At 42.6% G+C, this 17,273-nt stretch overlaps 1 protein-coding gene across 1 annotated transcript in view; it reads left to right on the forward strand.

Annotated features, from left to right (window-relative positions):
- The window catches only part of CARMIL3 (capping protein regulator and myosin 1 linker 3), a 1,220,401-nt gene that overhangs the window by 674,632 nt on the left and 528,496 nt on the right, over positions 1-17,273 (forward strand). The window contains exon 22 of the mRNA XM_069238205.1: positions 8,625-8,693. Within this exon, the coding sequence (XP_069094306.1) occupies positions 8,625-8,693 (69 nt within the window). The remainder of the gene's footprint in view (positions 1-8,624; positions 8,694-17,273) is intronic.

A 17,273-nucleotide genomic window follows, 5' to 3' on the forward strand; every position in this document is an offset into this window, starting at 1 on the left:
AGTAAAGGAGTCACTTACCTGCTTCAGCAGGCACCCCTCTGCAGTGACGACCAGTGGTGTGGGTCCCCTCTCCTGATGAAGTGAATGGATCCAGCAACATGGGTGGTGGACTGAAGTTGTCCAGATGGTCCTAAGGTCCAGCTGTCCATCTTTTGTGGAGATAAGAGCTTGCCTCCCCATGCAAGAGAGTACCCCCTTGCACTGCATGTTTTGCAGTTGCCAAGGTTTGTGTGTGATCTTCCATGAATTTCTTCATGCACAGCACAGCTCCGGCCCCCAGCACTCCTTCCTGGGACGCACAGCTTCCTGAGAGGCTCTCCGGCAGCGTGGGATCCCTTTGTGTTGTGCTGCATGGGCCTCCATTGGCACCTTCTTTGTCCCCAGGCTGTGAGACTCCTGTGCCTTCTGCCTGGTCTTCTGGGCGCTCACTGAGTTGCTGAGAGTCCCTACTGTCTCCCCCTCCTGGGTAGAGGCCACCAGGTCCCTCCTGGTCCCGGGCGGCGACATTTTCCACTAGCCGCGAGCTTTACATGTGCCAAGGCTTGTTGGCGGAATCCAGCGACGAAAACAAGACTGCAGTCTTACATCCAGCTTGGGACATCATCTGCACCAACCAGGAACCTGCATCCGGGTGCAGTACTGACTGTTCTTTTTCACCGGTGGTTCTTCTTTTAAATTTCACACCAAAGCTTACTCTTTGTATCATCTCTTTCAGGAATCATCAAGTGACTCAATCGAACAGCATTACAATTCACTAAGGCAATAGGGATACATTTATGCATATCCTTCTCAGTCGTATTGGCGAATCTTCCAAAAATATCATGATTGTCTTTTTTTGCACAATCCCTTACTCAATCTACCAAGATCAGCAGATGTTTAACACATTTTGCAGCCAGCATCCTGGTAAAAACATTTGTGTCCACAGTATTGGTTGATTTAGGTCTAACGTCTAGCTGATCTACACTTTTTGTTATCCTTACTGGATTTTGGATCAATATGATCTCCGTCTCCTGCATACAAGTAATCACTTTTTCATCCTCCAGGAAGGAATAAAATAGGATTGTCAGGGTTGTTACTAGCCTCCCTTACAAGGTCTTCAGAGCCCAAGCATTTAAGGAAGGTAACAGCTTCTCTCACTCCACTTTCTTCTGTTGATTTGTTGTAAGTGCTACTCCTGTTCCTCGGTTTGGATAGGCAGCAGGTATGCACCTATGGATTCACCCTCTTATCCTAGTTGTTTGAAATTTTGTGTAGAGACATTCATAAAAGTTTCTGAAAGTTTCATCCTCTCTTCTTGTCTTTTAAAAACTCCAGAGCTCATTTTTAATCTCTGCTGCATGCAGTTTGGTCTACTGGACTCTGTCAGCTTTGATACTCTTTGCACAGAAATCCTATTGAGTTTTTATAAACAAGCTCTCAGCTGTATTTGTCAGAAGGACAGTCAGTTTGACCCTCAGCTTATTGATCTGCTTCCCCATCTCCATTGGTATTTGTACTTTGTTGGGCCTTACCAATCCTCAGAAATCTTTAGTATCCATTTGTTGTGGAGCCTGCACTCTCTGTTGGTGCATACTTCAGTGCTAGCATAGTGCCCCTAAGACATGCATTCAGAGTGTTCCAGTTAGTCTCTGGAGGGGGGTAAAGCATCGTTGTTGAGCCTGCCATCAACAAGGGATGCGAGTACCTGTGCTGAGGATGCGTTCTGCAGCAGCAGTTTCTATGAGGTGGCATGCTGCAATGCATTGAGGGTCTTTGCGATGGGGAAGGTCCACGCAGCAGTGTTGATGCATCAGTTCTGCTCTGGGTTGCACAGCAGAGGAGATTCAGCAGTTCAGATGGATCCATAGAGGTTGGTAGAGCACCTTTGGGTCACTTCCAAGGGTCCAGAACTGGGGTGGCTCCACTTGGCAGGGTACACTCACAGATGACAGAGTCCAGGTGCTGGTGTTGACATTGTTGGAGCTTTCAGTCCCAGAGCCTAGCCAAGTAGCCCTTGGAGTCACTGTGGGTCCTGGGTTCAACAGATGTGTAGGGAAGTAGAGTATTATGTAGTGTGGGGTTAGATCTCACCATGTAATACTCTCACAATATCCCAGAGATGGTACTTGGATTCACACTAGTAAATCCTTAGCTCAGTCCTCAGACCTAGTGACAACCTGCAGGCACCAAATAGCTAAGACTTGTTTTGCAGTTGCCAAGGTTTGTGTGTGATCTTCCATGAATTTCTTCATGCACAGCACAGCTCCGGCCCCCAGCACTCCTTCCTGGGACGCACAGCTTCCTGAGTGGCTCTCCGGCAGCGTGGGATCCCTTTGTGTTGTGCTGCATGGGCCTCCATTGGCATCTTCTTTGTCCCCAGGCTGTGGGACTCCTGTGCCTTCTGCCTGGTCTTCTGGGGGCTCACTGAGTTGCTGAGAGTCCCTACTGTCTCCCCCTCCTGGGTAGAGGCCACCAGGTCCCTCCTGGTCCCGGGCGGCGACATTTTCCACTAGCCGCGAGCTTTACATGTGCCAAGGCTTGTTGGTGGAATCCAGCGACGAAAACAAGACTGCAGTCTTACATCCAGCTTGGGACATCATCTGCACCAACCAGGAACCTGCATCCGGGTGCAGTACTGACTGTTCTTTTTCACAGGTGGTTCTTCTTTTAAATTTCACACCAAAGCTTACTCTTTGTATCATCTCTTTCAGGAATCATCAAGTGACTCAATCGAACAGCATTACAATTCACTAAGGCAATAGGGATACATTTATGCATATCCTTCTCAGTCGTATTGGCGAATCTTCCAAAAATATCATGATTGTCTTTTTTTGCACAATCCCTTACTCAGTCTACCAAGATCAGCAGATGTTTAACACATTTTGCAGCCAGCATCCTGGTAAAAACATTTGTGTCCACAGTATTGGTTGATTTAGGTCTAACGTCTAGCTGATCTACACTTTTTGTTATCCTTACTGGATTTTGGATCAATATGATCTCCGTCTCCTGCATACAAGTAATCACCTTTTCATCCTCCAGGAAGGAATAAAATAGGATTGTCAGGGTTGTTACTAGCCTCCCTTACAAGGTCTTCAGAGCCCAAGCATTTAAGGAAGGTAACAGCTTCTCTCACTTCACTTTCTTCTGTTGATTTGTTGTAAGTGCTACTCCTGTTCCTCGGTTTGGATAGGCAGCAGGTATGCACCTATGGATTCACCCTCTTATCCTGGTTTTTTGCCATTTTGTGTAGAGACATTCATAAAAGTTTCTGAAAGTTTCATCCTCTCTTCTTGTCTTTTAAAAACTCCAGAGCTCATTTTTAATCTCTGCTGCATGCAGTTTGGTCTGCTGGACTCTGTCAGCTTTGATACTCTTTGCACAGAAATCCTATTGAGTTTTTATAAACAAGCTCTCAGCTGTATTTGTCAGAAGGACAGTCAGTTTGACCCTCAGCTTATGGATCTGCTTCCCCATCTCCATTGGTATTTGTACTTTGTTGGGCCTTACCAATCCTCAGAAATCTTTAGTATCCATTTGTTGTGAAGCCTGCACTCTCTGTTGGTGCATACTTCAGTGCTAGCATAGTGCCCCTAAGACATGCATTCAGAGTGTTCCAGTTAGTCTCCGGAGGGGGGTGAAGCATCGTTGTTGAGCCTGCCATCAACAAGGGATGCGAGTACCTGTGCTGAGGATGCGTTCTGCAGCAGCAGTTTCTACGAGGTGGCATGCTGCAATGCATTGCGGGTCTTTGCGATGGGGAAGGTCCACGCAGCAGTGGTGATGCATCAGTTCTGCTCTGGGTTGCACAGCAGAGGAGATTCAGCAGTTCAGCTGGATCCATAGAGGTTGGTAGAGCACCTTTGGGTCACTTCCAAGGGTCCAGAACTGGGTGGCTCCACTTGGCAGGGTACACTCACAGATGACAGAGTCCAGGTGCTGGTGTTGACATTGTTGGAGCTTTCAGTCCCAGAGCCTAGCCAAGTAGCCCTTGGAGTCACTGTGGGTCCTGGGTTCAACAGATGTGTAGGGAAGTAGAGTATTATGTGGTGTGGGGTTAGATCTCACCATGTAATACTCTCACAATATCCCAGAGATGGTACTTGGATTCACACTAGTAAATCCTTAGCTCAGTCCTCAGACCTAGTGACAACCTGCAGGCACCAAATAGCTAAGACTAGAAAATGCTAACTTTATAAAAGTGCCATTTTCAAAATTGTAATTTGAAATTGGACTTCACCATAAGTTAGGATTTTTCATTACAATTCCAAAGACACCAAACATTAACTGTTAACCTATTCCCATTTAGAAATTATACCTTATTAAATATAATAAGGCAACTCCAATAATATACTGTGGGAGAGGTACATCTTGCAGTAGTGGAAAAATAGTTTATCACTACCAGGACATGTATAACTTAAAAGAACATTTCCTACTTTTTTAAGTACATTGCACTCTGCCTTCTGGTGTGTCCTACCCTAGGAGTGATGTATAAGTAGTAAAAAAGGAAGGTTTTGGCCTGGCAAAAGGTCTATTTTGCCAGGTTGAAATGGCAGTTGTCTTCTTGTAATATTGACCTTTTAGCTTAGAAAATTTTGAAGTCACTTCTATAAGAAGGATTGGAGCACTTCAGAACCATTCACTGAAGAACCTCCATCTAGCCTTTCAATAAGACAAGGCGATGGGTGTGACACCTTACCTCTATGTTGAGTTACACATAATAGGACTAGCTGTGGTTAAAGTATTTAAACATTGCAGTTAGCATTTCTGGTACTCTAGATTGTAGCTCTGTGCAAATATGAATTTACAAGCAAAGGATGTGTTGTTGCTCTCTGTTCTCAAAATGAAGTATGTGTTGTTAACGCTTTCTGTACTTGTATGTCTCTGAAGAATCATTTCAGCAGTTTCCAAAAAATGAAGTGCAACCTACCTGCACTGAGATTGACATTGAAAACACGTTTCCAATACATGCATTGTGGAATAATAAAAAAGCAAAACTTCTAGGTTCTTAACAGATCATTACTTAAGGAGTTATAAACACTATCTCTCTGTCCTTTAAGTTATGGTCGATAATTTGGCATTTAATTTTACTTTTATTTTGTCAAAACTACATTTACAATGTGGTATTTTCTGTCTGATATTTATGATGAGTAAATGCAGAACTTGAGGAAGTGTATTACTAGCAAGAAATCGCTGGCAATGGTTTGAGTGACTGGTAAAATTAAGTTGTGGATATTGGCTATTCCCCATTGACCCCTATATAAAGCATTGTAAATGGTAGTATTTTTACTTAATTTCAAATATATTAGGTAGTGCTAGCAATTAAAGTGTTTCAAAAGCTTCCTCTGTACCAAATCAACTAACCTTAGTTTTTGGTCCTGAATATACAGAACATCTTGATGTGACTGATGCTTACAATTTGTCTTTACTGATAATTGCAAGAAATGAAACTCTTTACGAAATGTTACTCGATTAACCTCAGCCAAACTTAGGCCCTCATTCTGACCTTGGCGGTCTTTTGGCAAGACCGCCGAATTACCGCCGCGGTAAAGACCGCCGACCGCGGCGGTATGCCGCTGCGCGTATTCCGACCGCTGGGAGCGTTCCGCCGGAAAACCGCCAGCAGCCACACTGGCGGTCGGCGGGAAAGTGGAGACTGGTCAACCTCCACCGCCACGCCAGCAGAACACCGCCCCCAGAATTACGACCCACATTTCTGTGTGGCGGTCTTCTGTTGGCGGTCTTCTGTTGGCGGTCACGTCCCTATGGCTCCCGTCGCCTCCCGGAGGACCAACGCACAAGGTAAGTTGATCGTCCGTGAGGGGAGGGGGTGGGGGGGTGTTGTGTGATGTGTGCGTGCATGGGGGTGTGTAGAGGGGGTGTGTGAGTGCGTGCATGCGGGCGGGGGGTGCTGCTGTGCCTATGGGCAATGTGTGTAGTTCGGCGGGTGCGCATGTTGGCATGTATGTGTGCGGGTATGTGCCCCCGTTGTGTATGTGTGTGTGTAGGGGGTGTGCATATGTGCATGTTGGGGGTGCGTGCATGTCGGTGTGCGTGTATGTGCATGTCGGGGTTGGGGGGGCAGGGGGTTCGTACCACCTCTGGGGGGGTGGAGGGTGTGGGGGGAGGACTCGTGGGGGGTAGTGGGGGGTGGGGGAGACCCCTATCAGTGCCAGGGAAGGAATTCCCTGGCCCCGATAGCGCCTACCGCCATGGTTCGCATGGCGGTTCCCGACCGCCAAAAACCGCGGCGGTAAGCAGGGTCATGATACGGTTGGCGGTCTTGGGTCGACCGCCGGGCCGGAGTGCGCAAACTACAGCCCGTCGGTCATGACCGCCGTGGCGGTCGGAGTGGGAAAGTGGCGGTCGATCGCGGCAGTGACCGCCGCGGTCAGAATGCCATTTTTTGGACCGCCGGTCTGTTCGCGGTCCGACCGCCGCCTCTCCGCCGACCGCCAAGGTCAGAATGAGGGCCTTACTGTCTAAAAAAGGGAATATTGCTTTGCTTGTTTGACTGAAACTCATTTAACTGCTCTATATTGAAGTATTTAATTCAGGAAGACATTTGGGATTCAAATCTAGGGATATTGGAAATTTTTGCATTGGTAAGGTGTGGCAGATAAGCAAACAATATTATATGCAGCCATCTATAAAAGAAAGCAGCTGCTTTTATTTTGTACTCTGAAAAAAGCTCTTTGGAGAAAAATGATATGTAGTCATAGGACTTAAGAAGTTACATTATTTTTAGATTATATATATGCAAATGTGGTTTTGCTATTCTTTGGCATTTTAATAGATACTCCGGAACAAAATTATGTAGGACTTGGTATATTGTAGTATTCCTATTTGCAAGACCTTCATTAACTATTGCTAAGACATTTATATATTTGGTAGGGCATCAGAATTTTTAAGGCCCAAGGATAAAATATGGTAGTCGAAACATGGATTTGCGCAAGTACTGTACAATTTTTCTGATTTGTGATGAATAGATTGCAGACTGGGCACCAGCTTCAGTGTCCGCCGTGTTCATAATGAGGGCCAGAGTCTCTGCCAGAAAGTGTGTTACAAAAGGTATGTAACTTAGGCCCTCATTATGACCCTGGTGGTCACCTGACTGCCAGGGTCATGGTCGGAACACTGACAAAGTGGCAGTCCGACTGCAACATTACGACTGTGGCAAAAGTGCCATGATCGGACCACCGGCACTGCCAGGTTGCCACCAGTCGACAGCCTGGCGGTCTCGCGGTTGTAATCCACCAGGGCAGCGGTGCTTGCAGCGCTGCCCTGGGGGATTACAAGTCCCCTTTCCGACAGCCTTTGCATGGCAGAAGCCCCGCCATGCAAATGCTGGCGGAAAAGGGGGTGCCGAGGGTCCCATGGGGTCCCCTGCACTGCCCATGCAGTTGGCATGGGCAGTGCAGGGGCCCCCATGGACAGCCCCGTCACGATTTGCACTGCCCAAATTACAGGCAGTGGAAAGCACAACATGTGCTGCTGCACCCGCCGTACTGCCACATTGGCACCAGCTCGATTACGAGCCAGACTCAAAGTTACGGCCCTGTTCACCGCAGGGCTGGCAGGCAGAAATACAGTGAACTCCTAATAGGGCCAGCAGTGTTCTGGCTGCACAGGCGGCCTGATGACAGTACGAGTTTGGCGGGTGGCCTCTGCCGCCCGCCAAACTCATAATGAGGGCCTTATTCTTTATCCCAGTTTGCACTTAGTTATTTAATGTCTGTGCTACATGGGGTGCCACCATACGTCTCTTAAAAATGGTATGATTTTATATCTGAATTTCAACCTAAAGAATTGTTTTGTTTTTTGTGGAAATATTTATAGATAGCAAATCTCGATGCATGGAAAGAACTTGAAATAAGAGAATAAATGTAACTCTAAAGGTTTACTCCAGTAATAAAATGTAGCAGAAGTATCTGGATAGTGGTTAAAATGGTGAATTCTCGATTTTCTGAAGTATTGTCCGCTATTCTTATTCTCCTGGCATTATCACCATGTTAATTTTAGGTAACTCAAATGTAAATTTTTGATACATGATTTTGTATTTGGAAATGGGTATGATGTAAATACAGTAAAATAATTGAATGTTGGGTATTTATCTATGTAAGACATACAGCAAGAGCTATTTACAAAACTCTAATCACACTCATGGCTTCGATGAAAGTTCAAAAAAACAAACCCCCTGTTAGGATAACCTACTCGCAATCTGAGACTTGCAACGGTTCCAAGGAGCTTTGGAACTTCATGCCCTTGGTAATAAAGAAATGAGTAGCTTGCCTTACCCACAGTCTACAAGCTATAAGTTAGAATGTTCCCTGGCAGAAATGGCGGCATCATTTTAAAGTGGAGTATTCTTGATACTTATGCAGCACTTGTCATGTGAAAATGGCCTACACATTAGATTGGCGAAAGCTGAACCCTGATAGACAAATGTCTTGACTTGTTCCCTTATCATATTTGCAGTACTCTGCCAGCTGTATGTTATACAGGTCATACAAAAAAGGACCTTCTCGCAAATGAATGGATGATGTCCTTATTGCAGATGCCTACCACCAGGAGCTACTTCCACCAAAACGGAGGTGTATATCCATTTACTCAACTCTCGATGCCTTATTTTTTTTTTCCTTTTCCAGATCCATCACATGGGACAGAAACAGCACATCAGCACTTGGGTTTCTTGATATTGCCAGAGCTTTGGAAAAGTAAGTAGTTCTCTACTCTTGCCTATTTTATGTATTAGACTGTTACACATATATATTAAATGGTATCATTTATGTAGAAAATTCGATACACTGAATAGCTTCTTGATGCTTTTTAAGTAGGAGTTAATATTAACCAAAGTAATAGTGTTCATTTAATAAATCTTGGGAAGATGACATTCTATACCATCGTACTGAGTATTTTACTCTTCGATGGTGAGAAAGTGGATTATTAGTTGAGGTGGATGGTAGTCGACCACAAGTAATAATGGCACTATTTTGTTAGGTCCAGTGATGGTTTAATTACTTTAAACCTGAGCTCAACCCCTGGTAACTATGGCACAGAGCTTAAAAAATGAGTGAAGCATTTAGAAGTACCAAAACAGTTAAAAAGCAAAAAACACAGCACAATGAAACTTCCATTGCAATGTATAAAAATAGTGAATGTTTTAATGATGACAATTACACCAAAACCACAAAAAATCAGTCAGGGGAACAGGAGATATAAAGGTTCAAAACTGAAAATAAAAAGAACATCCAAAAACTCCAGGTTGTCCAGTTGAAACTGGTCAGCAGGGCTCTCTCAGGAAAGTGGTGTTATTTCAGCTTTTGTGTCCCTGTAGCATAGCAGGAGGTCAGCCAATTGACCTTTGGAGTCCACTTCTTTGTCCTGGGTACATGTGGGAGCAGATTCAGTCCTTAGGGTTCTCGCAAGAGGTCACAGCAGCCGGTGCAGTTCATACTCTGCTTCTTCAGGCACAAGAGTGTTCTCAAGAGGTGCCCAGGGATGCCACATTGAAGCCTGGCACAAGCCTATGCTTGGGGGTGATGCCTGGCTCCTCCGTGATGAACAGGTAAAAAGTTCCTAGGGGTACCCACATTTGCAGCGGTTCCTGTGGGCCTTACTATAAGGAATCACATAGTGCCCCACTCTAACTAAAAACAAGATGGCAAAACCTTTCTTCCCCTGTGCAGAGCTCCTGTGCACAGCCTGGAGGTTTGACCCAGGACATGAGCAAACCTTACAAATGGTGGTTGCTCAAAACAGGTTCTGAGGGCAGCTTCTCTACCATTGGCATTTATGCCTGGCTGTCTAGAAGGACAATAGAAGGGGGCAGGCCCAGGTGTGAGATACATCTGCCTGTGACAGGGTAGGGCCCTTTTAAAGATAAGTACGTTCCTGGGCATTGCCTCGATGGTCATCATGTCAAGGGAACAGGACACCTATTCACACCCAAGCACTTTATCTTAGCTCTGGCAGCCAGTTCTTACCTAATTTAGGAGATATTCAACTCCTATGTGACAGTTGGAAGTTCAGGCAAATGGGATCTAGATGCTTTAGGCAGGCTAAAGGTAGGTTTTTAAAAATACCTTTTATAAAATATTTGTCACACATCTGACATTACCAATCTATTTGATTTGTAATAAATATTCTAAAAGTCCAAGACGTACCTTTTTCTGGTTTCTAGGCAGAGATAACATTGTTTAAGTTTGTACTTAACTCCCAATGCTCTTCTATAGAGCAGGGAACCCTTCCACAGTGAAAATAGCTTTGTAGGCCTTTTCACTGTAAGGACAAGTGTTACTTCAAACATGTGCACATCCTAGTTTTAAATACCATGTGCCCTGCCTTATGGGCCTGAAGGCTAACAGTGGTGACTCAGTAATAAAGAGTTTAGCCCTGTCAAAAGGGGTTATTTTGACAGGTTGAATTTGCAGTTTAAACTTGCACAGCCAGGCTACTAGTGGAGGCCTGGGTCATATGTTGTATTGTCATATTAGTGGTAGAACACTATGTACTGCAGTCCACTAGTGGCATTTAACTCACAAGCCCTGAGTATACTTGGTAGCATATACTAGGGACTTATAGGTAAAGAAAATAAGCCAGTTTGAAGTATAGCCAAATTTAACATTTTAAGGGTCAGAGAACATGCACTGGTGCCTTGTTAGCAGAGTCCCTGTGCACAGAGTAAAAAAACAGCAGCATCAATCCACAAAAATGGTGGTGATTATGCCGAAAGAGGCATTTTCTTACAGTGATCTACAAATCCCTGTAGCGAAAGTCACAAAAAATTAGGAATAAAGTGCTACCAGCCGTGTCACACAGCAATTCTGTTCTACATCATGTGATCATTATCATAATTCATGTATTGCTAATGTTCCACCTCTCAGTGTTTTGACTTTTTTGTTAGATTTTTGCAGAGGTCGTCCTGCCTTTTTGCAGTTATTTCACACCACTAAACAGGGAGGATAGACAAGGGAAAGGGTTAATCAGGAAAGATACCACATCGCCAAGCTGCCATTAGGAGATAACATTCAAAGTGTATTTAAGTGCATCAAGTAGATTTTTAGGCATGTTTAAATTCCAGAAAATTCTTTACAAGATTTAGGCGGAGGAGTAATAAGTTCCAGAGGGTGACTGGACAGTGGCAAGATCTTCCACTGAACCTCTCCAAAGCCCTTCTTAATAACTATGATCAATCTCACTGGGATTCTTTGGAACATTTTACAGTGTTTCTAACTTGAGACAGAATTATCAGAAAATCTGAAAAGAAAGAATGGTAACATCAGAGAGTATCGACAATGCCCCAAAAGATGCTGTGGCTTTACCATCAGTGGATTGCACTGCATATGAAGCATATAATTGGAACCCTATGTTTGTGGCTTATATGCCCTTATACTGCATGCATGTACACCAGGAGTACCACTGCTTTGCAGATAAATACATATGAATTAAACTCTTTAACTGCTGAGGCTTTTTCACCCTCAGTGCTGATTTCGTTTTTTTTATATTTGGGGTACTTCGCGCTTACACTGTCATAACTTTTTTCCACATAAAGTATCCATGCCAGGTTTTCAACCTTTTTTCCAACATCCTGGAGAATCTAAAGGCACCCACAGTTTGTAGATTTCTCAAGGATGAACCGAGAAAATAGCCAAAATATTGGGAGATAATGGGTAAAAAGAGCTGTGCAAGAAAGTGTATGTTTTCTTTTCTAAAAATGTAATCAAATAAATGTTTTATGTACTAAGATCACCACCTTCCCAGCTTCCAGGATCAAGCAGAGCTTTAAAAAAGTTTTTTTAAAAGAACCTAATTTTTTGCATTTTTTTAAGAGGTCACCCATTTTTCCTACTTTTAAATCATGGTGGAAACAGGTGTGAAACCCATGGCAGATCCCAGAAATGTATAAATTTCTAAATTCAAAATTCTGAATCAGCAAGGGTTCGTTTGTCTGGGTCCCACAAGTTTTTCCAAAAGAAACTAATCATTGAAATACCAAATTAATGAAATTAAGTAGCTATTGGTGAAGTTATCATTCGTCTTTTTTTGTCATAGTGGCAATTTCAAAAAGCAATATACTGATGTATAGGGTTTGTAGTTTCTTCAAAAACAAGTGATACCCAGAGCTAACAACTAATCTGCACCTTTTAATGATTTTCCATTGTGTACCAACCACACAGAAATTCATAAGGTAAAATATAGTGAAAGGGAAATGGATATGAAGGAAACCTATGTATTTCCTAAATTTACACAAGATCCTGAGTTTCGAAACACTGAGTTTTTGTGCACCTTTGATATTGGGGTTACCCATACTGTCATGGTATTTCGAGAGTATTTTTTTAAATGTCTTCTTTCTTGCAAGTTGTCTTACATGTGGTCAAAAATTCAGAGGAATCCATTTGGTAATAAAAAAATATTCTACTATTCTGTGTTCCCACACGTCTCCCTATAAAAATGGTACTTGTGTGGCTGGGCCTGCCGCCTGTGACACAAAACACCTCAATATCCTATCTGGAGGTATCACATTTTACCTAGCAAAATCAAAGCTTTTTCACAATATGGGTAGCTGTGGACTTTGTCCATGGACTCAGCCGCCACCCAATAGGACATTTTTAAAAACTAGACTCCTAGGGGAGTTCGGGATGGTGTGTCTTGTGCGGATCCCACTACGGTTTATTGCCCACAATGCCCTGCAAACCTCAAACTGTGCTTAAATTCACACATGTTCCTCACATTTTTGTGATGGAAACTTCCAAAATCTGCAGGGATCTACTTAATTCATACCACCCTGCTTTCCCCACATTTGTTCCAATAAAAACGTCAGCACACTTATATGGCTGGGACTAGTGGCCACAACAGGAAAAAATCTAACCAGGGACAATTATGGTCCTTGCGTAGGGATTTGGTAGGTTTTCTTGCATATATATATATATATATAAAAAATTATATGTATATTCCACTCTGAAAGGACGCTGCATTCCGGCCACTTACCAGCGGCGAGTCAACAGCAAGGGAGCGACCCTTAACACATACCAGCAACACGTTGTCAGACACATCAGAGAAACCTCGGTGTAACAAAACAACGAGCTGTGACTCTAATTGCGTGAGCGTGTTTATTTAATTTGCAGCAACAAGAGCAAAAAGACCTGAAGCGTTTCGGAGCCTACGCTCCTTGTTCACAGGTAACCTGCTCTTGTTGCTGCAAATTAAATAAACACGCTCATGCTATTAGAGTCACAGCTCGTTGTTTTGTTACACCGAGGTTTCTCGGATGTGTCTGGCAACGTGTTGCTGATATATATATATATATATATATTTATAGATATGATACTTTAAATCGCGTGAAAGTCAGCATCCAACACAGCAGGCTGCAACAGGGTCACGAACCCTTATAAATCATCCATAATACTTCTTAAAAAGAAGACAATATCACAGCCACTTACTTTCTACAATCCAAATGTCTTTAATCAGGCAGAAAAGCAAAAAATGACAAAAATAAAATTCTCCAATGCGTTTCAGGAGACTCTGCCCCCTTGATCACAGAGATGTAGCAAGTAAGTGGCTGTGACATTGTCTTCTTTTTAAGAAGTATTATGAATGATATTTATAGATATATCCATATACATACACACCTCCAGAACCCGTCCAATATGATTTTTTAAATTAGATATTATTTTTTATGATGGGGATAACCCCTTATATTACAATATTTCTGTGTGATGGAACGCATAATAATTTTTTCTTGTTTTATATATATATATGTGTGTGTGTGTGCATTTGTATGTGTGTGTGTGCATTTATATATATGTACATGTATATATATATATATATATATATATATGTGCAGTCCAAAAGTGGTGCACTCTAGTTGCTGGTGCACGGGTTGGGACATGACCAGTATCCCCGAAATAATTTAAACAAAGAATGCTGCACTCCAAGGGGCTTCAAATTCACATAAATTTAATTGGCACCAAGAATTGCACAAAAGCGCTGCCAGCGCGTTGCAACCATTACGGTCTTCATCATGGCAGCTCAGTGAGTCTATTGGCAAGTTGCAAATTGTGCACCCATGCCTTTTAAACACTAATGGGCATTCTGGTACTTTTTGTTTAGTTCTTGTTTGCCTTTCTCGTCACTGCTTGACTCACACAGTTATTCATGAATAATGATGGAACACATGTGCATCGGTTCAATATATTATGAATGTGATGTTATAACGGAGTGAAAAAAATTAGAGCCTGATTACAACTTTGGCGGAGGGGGTTAATCCGTCCCAAATGTGACTGCTATCCCGCCCGCCGTATTACGAGTCCATTATATCCTATGGAAATAGTAATACGGTGGGAGGGATATCCGTCAAATTTGGGACAAATTAACGCCCTCCGCCAAAGTTGTAATCAGGCCCTTAATCTTTATGGCACAATGCACAATTTGCAGGAATACTCTGATTTCCCAGTTAAACAGTCCAAACAGTGACCTTTCACCAACATCATTTCCGTTCGTAGTCACCAAATGTTTAAAATCCCAATCTGTAATTTCGGTTCTCTTAAATGCTCTTGTGCCAGAATTATGTCTGAATCCCGCAGAACCCAAACAATCAAGGGTCGCATCGATATGGAGGACAGTTTTCACCAAGGGCATGCATTCACCGTATCCTTGTGAGGCTGTTCTTGTATACACATATTATATAAAACTATATCTGAATAGTAGAACGGGAGAATGAAAACAATTAAAAACACATAATATGAAACAGATCATGTAGTATGTGTATTGCAATGCACCTTCAAGAAACAATATGGAGGGAGTATCACAAAAAAGTGAAACTGAGACTATTAATTTATCTTGGAGCTATAAAAAACAACGACTTCAGCTCTCCAATTGTCAAACATGTCTGGGAGAAACGTGTGTAATACATTGAGAAACTACAAAGCGGAGGTAATTATGAGCTAAAATTGAGAAAGGCTGAATTAAGGGTAATTATTTTAATGGGTGCAGAGTAACCCTTGGGCCATAACAAGGATGCTGATCTATTTATGCAGCTAGAGGAGAAAACATTCCAACTATTGGGGCGTCTTAAATCTGAAATCGGGGAATACCAAACATCATAAGTTATAAAATAAGAAAGCGGTATTGGATGGATGCCCTCCTGGGACAAATTGCACTTAAGTTTGTTAAAATAAAATATGTTACAAAAATGCAACTCATAATAACAAATTGATGGACAAAAAGCAAAGCATGGTGTTTAAAATCAGGTGTAAACATATACATGAAGGGAATGAAATAGAGTTTCAATAAGCCAACATGGAGGATCATTTTCTTATACATGATACTTTAAGAAAGTCATATGACGTTTCCCAACTAAACTGTATAATGCAGTTTTGAACATGACCAATAAAGTACTTCACTGAAAATTAGGAATTGAATGTCTTCTCTCTGTCTGTTGAAAACGAGGAAGGCAGTAAAAATTAAAAGGACAATCATTGATCGACAGTTTAAGAATGGATCATGAAATTAACCATTAATAGTACCGTGCAGTCTTGGATATGCTTGAGTAAGTACTTTAACAACTGCTATAAACTGAATGCCAGCTATCATGCCAGCACTTTCATCTGTCAAATGAGAATGAAGAAGACGAGAAGATATAGAATATGGGCACAATACATTTTAATGAAATTAAAAATTATAATGATTTCATTGGAGTCAACTGGTCCAACTGGTTAGTTTATGAACAGAAAGTGATCCCAAAAAGTCATTGATATAAGAATAAAAGAAAAAAGAGATTTTGTACAATTACAATGGCACAGTGTGTTTTTATAATACTACAGAGAATAATCAAGAAATGAGTGAGGAGACTCAGGCCCTCATTCAGCTTTTATCAAAGACCGAGCTTACAGGGGTCAGCAACTGGTTTAGGCTCTGAGGAGATACTGCGGTTCAACTTTAATTTCTAAACAAATTAGAGAATAGAACCAAATGTAGGCTAGCAATTACGAAGTGGGAACATATTTTTGTGCTGGGCCATAAGTCCCTCAGGTCATCCAGTTTCAAACAGATAGGGTTTTCTCTCAAGATGGAAGGTGTATAATACCCTACATGCATTGCACAAAATGGTCCCGTCGATCCCGTAATAATGTTATCGCTGTGGGTATGGCTGTTATGTTTTACCCACATATAGCCACTGCACACTCTCAAAGCCTTTTCTGCATTATTGCTGGCAACACTGCCTGATGTACTGAGTTGAGCAGAGCTAACAATCTTGCAATGTATTGCTACTAATGTAATCTTGTCTGATATGCTCACGTTTACAACAGTAATAATATTAGTAGCTCTGGGTGATTTTTTACTGAATTTAAGTACCTTTCACATCTCTCTGGGGAAAGACTCAAAACCACAACTCCATCGATCTTATGGCTTTCCTTCAAAATAAGAGAGTTTCAAATTTAGGATGTCTTCTGCTGAAGATAGAAAAGAAGGGGAAGAGCAGGACAAAGAAGATATGCCACCCCCAAAGAATTCCTCCAAAATGATTTCTCCAACCCTTTAGGAGGAAAGAAAATTGTTCCTAAAATGTGTCCAGTGCACCATATGCAGCAAAAAACTGTCAAGAGGTATGGTAAAGAAGTATTCACATGAAATCCTCTATTTGTAAACACCTGAAAACCATACATAGGGCATATCACAACATGCTGAGAGAGAGAAGGTGGGTGCATTATCATCAGCAGCTGGACCATTTGTGGGACCCTCACCTCTTGACCTGATGGTTACCATCCCTGTTGTATTACCAAAACTGGAAGACATATTCACTCCTACTATTACATTACATAGTATTAGCAAGTGAGTAGCTACATAAGTGGTTATGTCAGTGTGTAACAGGCTGTGTAAGTGTCTGAGTATGGGTATATGAGTGGCTGTACAGGTCGCGGAGTTGCCCCTGCCCTGGATCACTGCTGAGCAGTGTTCAGAACTAGATAGTCCTCTCCTACTATCCGAGGTGCAGGATGCCATTTGCTCCCTTGCCAATGGTAAAGCACCGGGCCCGGATGGGCTACTGACCGAATTCTATAAGACATGCTCAGCTCAACTAGCACCCAAATTACTGACTTTATATGCGGAAGCATTGGCACAGGTGTGTTTGCCCCATATATTGAGAGAGGCCACACTGGTCTCCCTCCTGAAACCGCATAAGGACCTTACCAGTCTGCATTCCTATAGGCCGCTGGCACCCCTCAATACAGACTAAAAAATATTAGCCAAAATTGTTGCAATGCGACTGGCCCCACTGGTGCCTCCAGTGGTGC

The sequence above is a fragment of the Pleurodeles waltl genome, chromosome 6 (genome assembly GCF_031143425.1).
Source record: "Pleurodeles waltl isolate 20211129_DDA chromosome 6, aPleWal1.hap1.20221129, whole genome shotgun sequence".
In the NCBI taxonomy this organism is placed as follows: domain Eukaryota; kingdom Metazoa; phylum Chordata; class Amphibia; order Caudata; family Salamandridae; genus Pleurodeles; species Pleurodeles waltl.